Source organism: Polistes canadensis, unplaced genomic scaffold, assembly GCF_001313835.1.
Source record: "Polistes canadensis isolate GaletaPanama2010 unplaced genomic scaffold, ASM131383v1 scaffold_53, whole genome shotgun sequence".
Taxonomy (NCBI): domain Eukaryota; kingdom Metazoa; phylum Arthropoda; class Insecta; order Hymenoptera; family Vespidae; genus Polistes; species Polistes canadensis.
The window spans coordinates 77,245-88,110 of record NW_014569600.1 but is presented as its reverse complement, the minus strand read 5'-3'; the positions used below and the strand labels follow the sequence as shown (position 1 = coordinate 88,110).

Genomic DNA, 10,866 nt, shown 5'->3' with positions numbered 1-10,866 from the left:
AGAAGCTGGATGATCACCGTATCGACAAATCTCGCAATAGTGCCTTTGAATTCCAGTTTGCTTGCAAAATTCAGTTGGTCGTTCCTCTCCGCACGAATTCATGCGCACACTTATTATTAACAATTGTCCACGCGTTTAACAATAAATCAGTAATCTGAAAAAAAAAAAAAAAAAAAAAATAAATTTAAACAAAAAAAATAAAAAATTTGATAACAATTTTCCTTACCAAATAATATTCATCAGAAAAATGTTCCAAATAATATTTTCTTTGATGGTTTTTTTTTCATTGATTGTGAGATTGATTAAAAAGAAGAAGAAAAACAAAAATGGCCGCCGTAGTGCGAGTTTCAATATTGTTAATCATTATAAGTGACATAAAAATATTCTAAATGAAGAATAAAATAGCTAATTAGCTTTCAAGACACCTACAAAAAAAATTGGACATAATTTGTTTTTGAATTTTCGTAAGAATTAATGAAACAATAAAAGAAAAAAACTAAAATAGTCGGACGTAGAAGTTTCAAAAAGATTGTGTTAACCATCGCACGAAACATAAAATATCTTTCGTAATTTTCGTAGAAATAGATAAAAATGATAAAAAAATAAAAACATTTTTCATTCAAGTATTTCTTCTTAATAATCAGTAGCATAGAGAGTTTTATGATTTTCATTCATGTTTCGCTTATCTTAACATAATCAATTAGAGAAATTCGCATGAACCGATTGATCTCTTGTTACAATGTGAAAGAAGAAGATTGAAAAATCATATGATTATTTATCTTGTTTTTTTGTTTCTTAAATATTTGCTCATATAATTTATTAGATATTCAACAAACAAACAAAAAGAAAAAAGAAAGAAATAAAGAGTATGGTTGATAGTCACATATCTATCACACATTATCATTCCTCTATGTTATCTCAAAAAGTTCGTGTAACTTCGGACCTTTCTATGATAACCCGTCGTTCCAATTCCCTTTTAGGAAAAAGCGTTACATGTAATCTTAATAATCACGAATAACCAGCAACTATTTTTCATCCTTCAACCGAGTTAATTTTAATATTAATATATTTCATTCTTTATATACGATAATACGAAGATCAAGATCTCATAGGAGTCGTTGACCACGAATAAATTCTTCGACATATATTTTCTCTTTTAGATAAACGTAAATTTTCTAATCGTAATATAAACTCTAATATTATAATATATACTTCGAAACGATTAGAACAAGTTACACTATATAATTATTAGATATTTTTTTCTATTAAATTTTTAATTTAAAAAAAAAAACGAAAAATGTTTATCGTTGAAATAAAAATCAATACACGCGCAAACAATAAAAGTGATGATAATAATAAATAAAAAGAGTCAATTCGAGTAATTTTTTTCTCGTGAAATACACGCACGCACACGGACACACACCCATCAAAATATGATCTTGTAACCGTATGTGAAACACATGGCTTTTACCATGTGTTCACCCTGTGACCCGACGCAACAGAGATTCGAAGAAATGAAGAGAGCTCGGATTTAGGTTTTCACAAACCTCTTCTTGCTCGTTCATTTTCTCTTCTTATTTGTTCATTTTTATTTTTTTTTGTATATATATACACTATATAATTGACAATAAATAGCTAAAAACGTGAATGCAAATAATGTAGAAAAATAAAAAGAGTGCTCCAAAAGTTGCCTTATCAAATGGAAAAATTAGAAATATTAGTTTGCAAGTATTTAAAATTGCAGTATTACAGATCCATAATTTTTTTTTAGCAATTCTTACTAAAAATGTATATCACGAAAAATAAAAAAAAAAAAGGAAGATATTATAATTTTATTAATAAGCCATAATCACATATTGGCTTGATTTTATCTGTGATTTTTCCTTCCTCTTGTTCGGTGAAGCGATTTTTGTAACACCCTGCGTAAATATAGAAGAAACAAAAAAAAGTTAATGGTCTCATTAAACTAACCTGTGGTTTCCCTTCAGGATCATAACATTTATCTTCGTCACGATTGGTCGGTGGCCACCGGGTATACAATTCGTCGGATGGATCAGGATCAGCCAATACCACGAAGCACGTGGTGCCAATGAATAAAACAAAATTCAAAAAACTTCCGTACATTTTCATTCCTTTTTTTTCAAATCTTCAAAATATTCCTTCAGTCTTTTTTTTTAATTCGTCCGATGTCGATCACAGGATAGCACAGATGCACCAAAATACGAATCGCGATGTTTTACGCACCATTAAAACTGTTGATCATTGTTTCGATTCACTTCAAAATTAACTTTTTCTTTATTTTCGAAGATTAGAGTAGTTGAATGATGTCACCGATCGGATCCATGAGGATTGATGATTTGTTTTCCTATTTACGAAAAAGAAAAAGAAAAACAAAGTGAATGATCGTTTGTCAAATTTCCAATTTGAAAAAAGCGCGCGAAAGTAGATTATTTTTTGAAATATACTTCTATCTATGAACAAACCGAAAATCGATCGAATACAATTTAAATGTTATTTTTGATTTATTATTATTTATATTAATTTTTACGAACTTTTGATCTACGATAATATAAATATATTGAAATTTTCCTTGTTTTTAATTTTAAATGAAAATAGACGAATGCGAGAAAGTCTCTAAAGCGGAAAGCACGCGCGAATGTAAAACAACTCGAGATAACGAATGCTAGCTATTCAAGCAGAAATCTGAAGAATGTCTGAAGTTTTATGTTAGTTACTGAACTAACGTCAACCAGGTATTATTAAGTAGTTGTACCAAATATTAGAATACAACTGAACGTCTGAAAATAAGACGAAAGTAAAACTATCTTACCATTAGTACAATCTCAATAAAATCATTTGAATGAAGATACGTAAAAAATTGGAAAACATTTCTACGATCTTGTAAAAAAGAGTCCCCTTTGTTTCATCGTAACTTGAATGCAATCGAAAAGAAGAAACAAAAAGGGGAACAGAAAATAAAAAATAAAATAAAAATAGAAATAGAACTGGTCCGTTATCTCTTACGACTATTCTTACAAAAAGTTTTCATAGGATCTATCCCCGCCTACGAGAGGAAACATATCTTCACCGAGCTTGGTTGAAAATAAAAATAACAGAAGTTTCGTATGAATTTATCTTTTAAAGAAACGAGTCGGTATATATCTAAAAAAAAAAAAAAAAAACCAATAAATAAAATTAAAAATAAGAAAAAAAGTAAAAGAAAGAAGTGTCAAATCTACTGTGAGTAGATCACGATCGTATGTTACGTAGGGGGGGGGGGGTTATTTGTTAGCGCATCTTGAAACTACAAGGAGTACAGTGATCCTGAAAGTGCAATGGTAAGAAGGAAGATTAAGAAGGAGAAAGATAGAAAGAGTAAGAGAGAGAAAAGAGAGAGAGAGAGAGAGACAGACAGAATACGAATAGGACTCTTAACAGACACCGTGTGTATGTTAAGTGAAAGGAAACAGAAAAAGAGAGAGAGAAAGAGATAGAGAGAGAAAGAAAGAGATACATATACATATAGGGAAAAAGAGACAGAGATATAAAGACAGAGAGGTTTTTTCAAAATATCACATAACACTAGTAGAAACGATTGATAATATCTACGTTCCAATATTAAGAAAAGAAACGAATCGTCTTTTCTAACCTCTTCGTGCTAATGAAGTCCCAAAAATGTAGAAGTAGAACGTTGTCCCTTTCTTCACTGTACAAGGCTGCGAACAAAACTGAAATGTAGAAGAAACAAGAAGTGTGGCTGCCGCGTCCGATGCTGGAGCCGCACTGTCGAACATCGTTGCTCTCTTTCTCTTTCCCCTTTTTCTATCTCTCTTTCTCTTTCCCTCTTTCTTTCTTTCTTTCTCGCTCTCTCTCTTTCTTTCTTTCTTTCTTTCGTTCTAGTAGTAGCGCATGCGCTCTTCCATGTGGTAATAAAAAAAAAACCATATAAACCTCCTGGATAAATTCTATAGCAAGCAATATGTGTGTTTTATAATACAGAGAATATTTCTATTATTTTAATTAAAGAAAAAAGAGAAATATTCTTTTTATATACAAACTGGCCCGACAATAGTCGCTTTATCGAACTACGAAACTATTAATTTTTCTTTTTTGTCAGATATTCGAAGTACCGGCATCGTCGATCCATCTTCTTTTTTTTACACTGCAAAATAATAAATCAAATATTGTAATTTTATTAGCAAAGCAATGTAAGGTTTGTATTTTATTCTTTTTTCGATAAAGCAATTTTTATGACACCCTGTATATATAATCCATGACATCATATACAATCTTTTTTTTTTTCAAGAGTAGAAATATTTTATAAATAATTGATAAACGTTCGAGTAAGAAATAGTTGTAATTGCATACTAGATGTTAGTTTTGATTTATTTGTAAAATTTAGTTAAACATTGTTGTGTATTTAATGCAAATTAAAAGTTATCGAATTGATTTAAAATAAACCAATATATGATTTAGTAATTAATTCTGCGAATACATATTCTCCACATTTATTTGTACATATGATTTCTGAATATGCTTACACACGGTAATAATAATCGTTATCTGACGCGAACGGAAATACGAAGAAGATTAAATAGAGAACGATGACTTCTTCTCACGTATTTTCCACTATTTCAAATGAGTTCTAATTGTCTCTCTTTCTCTCTCGATATTCTTCTTTTAAATATTTTGATAAATAACTAAGTTTTTATATATAGCGTGCTATTTGAATAATGTAAAATAATGTTCGTTTATTTGTATCATTATTTATGTATTAGTAGATCAGATTTTATATGAATGTTACTATTTTTATAAAGAAATAATTATCATGAATGTTGAAAGTCGGATGTTTCAGCAGATATATTTTTACCCGGAAATGTTAAATGATACCATAATTCCAATATATAATATTTTTCATATCATGTATTTAAAAATGTATCATGTATTAATAAAATTATAGTACTTATATGTACATACATATATTAATATAACTTAATCAATTTTTCTATTTCACAAAACTATGAAGTTATCAAAATTATTAAAATCAAGCAACGTTTAATTATTAATAAATGCACAATTTATTTTTTTTTTAGCATTCCATAAAACAAAATAATTTCGTTATAAAAATAATTAATGAAAGCCTCATAGAATTATATAGTAATTTAAAAGAAAAATAATGTTTCATTATTTTCATTTCAAACCTAACCTAAGAAAAATTTGGAAACATTCATGTCAAAATTAAACTCTTATCCCATTCGAAAGCTTCGGTTTTGTTTATAATTATACGTTTCAGATAATTCTGTTTCCACGAAAAAATATTGAATTGTGTTTTAATATTACTGCACATCAATTAACAATTAAACATCAACGCTCCAGATTTGTATGCACATCAATTGAAAGGCCACAATGTGTACACTGTTGGATATAAACAATTTTGATTGGTCAGATCTGGAACGTGTTTCATTGGCCAAAATGAACATGCGATTCCTTCTCTCGTTGACAAACAGCTGTAAAGTAAGGTCCATGATGCAAATTAATAAAAAATTCTTTTATAAGCAAGTATGTAAAAAATTGTTTAGACACCATCTCTACGCTCGAACTTTTATCTCTTTAAAATAAAATCTTATTTATAAAAATCGCTCAAGAGTTACGGTTGGATTCATTATTCGCAGAAAACAATTTTCGATATTTATTTGTTAAAAGTCAGTTTTGTATAGTGGCGCCTTCTGTGGTGAAGAGAAGAGGTTTTTAGCCCGTCTTCATTTAAATTAAAAAATTTCAAATACATTTCCATTGTATTACATTGTATTATTGTAATATAAATAAAATAAAATATATAAGCGTATGTGTACGTATGTGTACACAAGCTATCCATACTGATGCACATATATAAAGTAATTACAATGAAGCAAAATATGATGTACATTATTTTAATAAAAAACAAATACTTGGTAAAAAATTCTCTGTGCAAAACTAACTTGAAATCAAAATTTATATTAATCGTTACAACTTTATATTTCTTATTCCTATTTAAAATTAAGCGGTCTTTAGCTGGATTTCACTTGCAATGGAATGTATAGCATATAAAATATGTTAAACATTATACTGAAAGTAAAATACCATTGCCCAGGTCTAACCACGAGGAGGTAACCGCTTCCGAAGACCCGGGATGTGCATCCTGAAGATGTCCACATCCGAATTAAATTGAAACCAAAGAAAATGATCACCCCAAGAACGTTTTTTGATGATCCCTACTCTTAGGCCCCACCCTAAGAGTTTCACCTAAAAAACATTACAATAGTTTATGAATATTTCATAGATAATCATTTTCAATGTACATAAAATAAAGTAAAATAAAACAAAAAGTATGCAATTATGAATTGTTCCATGGGACCTAAGAACAAAGAAAATGCATTAAAAATGATTATCACACGCGTGTGATGCTACGGGGAAAACAATAGAAAGATCCAAATTATACACATTTAATTATTATAATAATAATTTTCTTATATCATCCGTTACTATAACTAAGTCCTCGTCTGGTCCTCCTCTGGTACTTCTCCTATTGAACCTGCAACAAAAAACAAACAAAGGGGTAGGGAAGAAGAAGAAAAGTAGCCCTGAAAATGAACCCGAAAAAGAAAAAGAAAAGATTATTTTAGATTTGCAAAGATGCAATGAATGATCCATGATATCTGTAAAAATTTGGACTGATCCATGGTACCCGTAAAAACATAAAAATGCATTAACAATGATTTTTCTCACACCTACATAAAACGAGGAATGCATCTAAATAGAATTTAAGTGACATCGATGATTCTACTGAAAAGTAACACACTCTAGTATAATTGTAATATATACAAATACAGAGATTACAAATTATGAATATTTCCAATTTAATAATTTTGCAATCTACCTAAAATATAGTACAATAAAAATAAACGTATATAATTTACGGTTAATCCATGGTACCTGTAAAAAAAAGAAAATGCATTATAAATAACTATCATACATGTGCAATGCTACGAGGAAAACAATAAATGGATTAAAATACTTCATTTACATTGAGAAATAATTATTTTATATTACTGTTTACCATAACTCTCTCCTCTCTCTGTCCTCTTCTGGTCATCTTTTAATCCATTTCCCCTTCCTTTTGGACGAAATGGTTATATGAAACAATAAACTGATTAGAAATATTCACACACACATTTACTTATAGAAATAATTATTTTCTGCTACCGTTTACCATAACTTAGTCCTTTTTTGGTTCGTTTCCTCCTTCTCTTGGACGGAGTTTGGCATCCTAGTTCATCCTGTCAAGAAAATATTGAAAGGAATAGAAAAAGGATAAGGAAAAGTAGACTTTTAAGGTGGAACTTTTCACGATTTTTGTTTTAAGTGGTTTCCTCCCGATCGGACTAATCCACTGACTCTAAGTTTTTTTACGAGAAACCTAGGCTTCACGCAACTATCGGCCTTTATGCTAACAGCAAGCGTGTGAGGCCTGACTAACAGATAGCGACCGAGTCGAACACATGTCGCTTCGGTCTCTATGCTAAATGCATATCTATGCATACCAAATCGCGAGTAAAAAAAACATGCGATCCTAATAATATATTTTACGAGGGATCTAGGCTTCACAAGACGAATTGGCCTTTGTGCTGACAGCAGACGGGTTAGGCCTGACTAACGGATAGTGACCGAATTGACTACGTGTCGCTTCAGTCCCCATGCTAAATGCAAATCTATGCATATCAAAACACGAATAAAAAGAAATCTAAAAGTTATTCCATCTTCAAAGTTAAGTAAACTCACTTGAATGCATGCTAACTCATGTGAGCATACTTACTATAAAGGAAAAGAAAGAAAGTGAAAGAAGTAGAAAAGGTATGATGGTGTATGGGGAAAATTCTAGGTAAGAGGACTACCTGTAAATGTATAAAAGTTATTAAAGAAACATTATAAAGTAATTAGTTTCTATAGATGAAATAGATAGACGGAACCAAGGAAAAGAGTAAAAGAATATGGTGTTAATTAGGAAATTAAAAGAAACTAATTACAATTATAATGTTTATGGTAAGCGRTCTTTGGCTGGGTTTTACTTGCAATGGAATGTATAACATATAAAATATGTTAAACATTATACTGAAAGTAAAACATCATTGCCCGGGTCTAACCACGAGGAGGTAACCGCTTNCTTGCAATGGAATGTATAACATATAAAATATGTTAAACATTATACTGAAAGTAAAACATCATTGCCCGGGTCTAACCACGAGGAGGTAACCGCTTTCGAAGACCCAAATTTGAATAAATATTCATTAAATTTRATTTGCCAGTAGTACGAATCGATTTTAACTCGTCGAAGTCTAACAGATAACTAATTAGAAAACATTATAAGTAATAGTAACAATTTACGTTTACGAAAAAAAGTAAGTAAAGAGACAGTCATGTAGATAAATCATAAATTAATAACGTATCCAAATTGTTTTCTATTCGAAGTACTTTAATAGGTATGTAGTGTTTGAAACAATGTATATGCGTTGAAACTAATCTTAAATATAAGTAAAGTGTACTAGAATATTGAAATAATTGTTAATTAATCGATAGAAATGAATACTGTAACGTAAAATTGAGGATGTACCTGATGATGTACCTTCCTCTTCGAAATCTGCTGTTAGACTGAGACGTTGTCACATAAAAATGTTTTTCTATCGAAAGTTGTTTATCTGGTAATTTGAAAGTAGCGCATGTGTGTATGACGAAAATTTTAATTGTATTAAACAGAAATTGAGATTATAACGTTTTGATTTTACATTTTTTTAATTTTCATGTAATTGTTTAAATAAATGCAAATTTGTTTTAACGTTCCTGTGCCTTGGTGACTTCGGAAGGGGAAATTTTTATCGAAAAGAATATCACATCGAAATCATTTAATTTTTAAAGAATGCTAATTAGAATGTAACACTTATACTAGTACATATATGTTTAAACAATCTGAAATTTAAAGAGAGTGTATTAGATTATTAAAATAATTGTTAATTAATCGATAGAAATGTCTATTGTTGTTAAAAAGCTCGGTTACTATGATCTATGCACTGTCCTCTTCGAAATCTAACGTTGAAATGAGCCTTTGTCTTCTATGTAATTACTTTTATTGAAAGTTTTTTACATGACTTTTCGGATATTGCGCATGTGTAAAAAAGGAATAATCTACCTAATCCATAAAATTTAAGATTATAATGTTCTCAGTTTTGTAATCTTTTAATTTTTATGTAATTGTTTAAATTAATGTACATTTGTTGTAAAGATCCTGTGCAGTGGTGACTTTGGAGGGGGAAATTTTTATCGAAAAGAATATCACATCGAAATTATTTTATATTTAAAGTCTGTTAATGGGTATATGTAATGCTAATACTAGTACATATATGTTTAAATAATCTGAAATATAAAAAAGTTTATTAGAGTATTAAAATAATTGTTAAATAATCGATGAAAATTTATTTTGTAATCTAAAGATATGGATGTACTCTCTGATGAAATTTTCTCTTCGAAATCTTCTGTTAGAATGATACGTTGCCATATAAAAAAGTTTTTTTTTATTGAATGTTGTTAACATGGCTTTCCAAAAGTTGCGCATGTGTGTATCGAGAATATTATTTGTAATAAAGAGGAATTGGAGAGTCCAGCAGGAATACATATACTCAGTCAAAAAATTGTGTTTACTTTTTTTTATCTTCATATTCATCGAGGTAAGCGTTATTCTTTTTTTAACCTATATAGAAAGAGTGAAAACGAGAGTAGAGAGAGAGAGAGGGAGAGAGAGAGAGAGAGAGAGATTAAAAAAAACAAAACATTTAACCTACAGGCAATTATGAATGTGTATTTATATTTGTAGGAATTTCTCGAGGTGAAAACAGAAGAAAGACAGCCGAAACAAAACGTAAACAACCGAACGTTGGACGAAAGATAAGCAATAACGTATCTCATTCCCCTCCCGTCCTTCGGCGAGTTAAGATCTAACGTGAACGTGTAACGTATTAAATTATTGAGTAGTGATATTTCTAATGTGTTATCTAATTAAAACATTCGACAATTGTTTATTAGACAACTTTTTATATCTAACATCGAATCTTTGTGATAGAATATTTTTTAAAGTGTGTGAAATGCCTTCAGGAATGATTAACAGGGAATATTGTACTATATAATATAATCTTTAGTATGTTTTAGCTTCTCAGATTTTTCTTTAATTTTATTTTATTCATCGTCATCCTAAGGGTAGGAAACCCATCCTGCAGTCATCAATGAAGACTAAAAGTAAGTATATTTTTCTATCAAACATTTCTATGATAACTTTAATGGTGTTTTATTACGACGATGACATTAATTGTTCTTTTTCTTTTTCTGTTTCAGAACATCATTGCAATCAAGCGTGTAGGCAATGAGGTACTCGTGTGTTTGCATCGTTATAGAAAAATCGGAAATTAGAATCAGTGTTGTTTGCCGTACGGAAAAGATTCGTTTTTTCGGGTAAAGAAACTCCGTAAGTTTCTTTTATTCGATTTAAACGTGTGCTCATCGTCATCCTAAGGGTAGGAAACCCATCGTGCATTCATCACTGAAGAATAAACGTAAGTCAATTTTTATTTCAAACACTTTCTTAATAATTATAATAATTTTTTCTTACAACAATGATATTTATAATTTTGTTTTTATTTCTGTTTCAGATCATCATGGGAATATTGCACCGTTGGAAGTGTTTGTGAAGTGTTGCAAGTGTTCGTGCATTGCAATCGTGCGCGAAGCAATATACGGGAGTGTTTGATCGTTTTAATATAATTAAAATCACGGATTAGAAGCACG

General features: G+C 29.8%; 1 protein-coding gene across 1 annotated transcript in view; it reads right to left on the bottom strand.

Moving 5' to 3' along the window:
- LOC106785603 (laminin subunit gamma-1) overlaps positions 1 to 4,671 on the bottom strand; it is a 13,413-nt gene extending 8,742 nt beyond the window's left edge. Inside the window, exons 1-3 of the mRNA XM_014746221.1 lie at positions 4,542 to 4,671; positions 3,650 to 4,162; positions 1,972 to 2,365 (exon numbers count right to left, since the gene is read on the bottom strand). Coding sequence (XP_014601707.1) covers positions 1,972 to 2,130 — 159 coding nt within the window. The 5' untranslated portion in view covers positions 2,131 to 2,365; positions 3,650 to 4,162; positions 4,542 to 4,671. The remainder of the gene's footprint in view (positions 1 to 1,971; positions 2,366 to 3,649; positions 4,163 to 4,541) is intronic.
- Between the last annotated feature and the right edge of the window lie 6,195 nt (positions 4,672 to 10,866).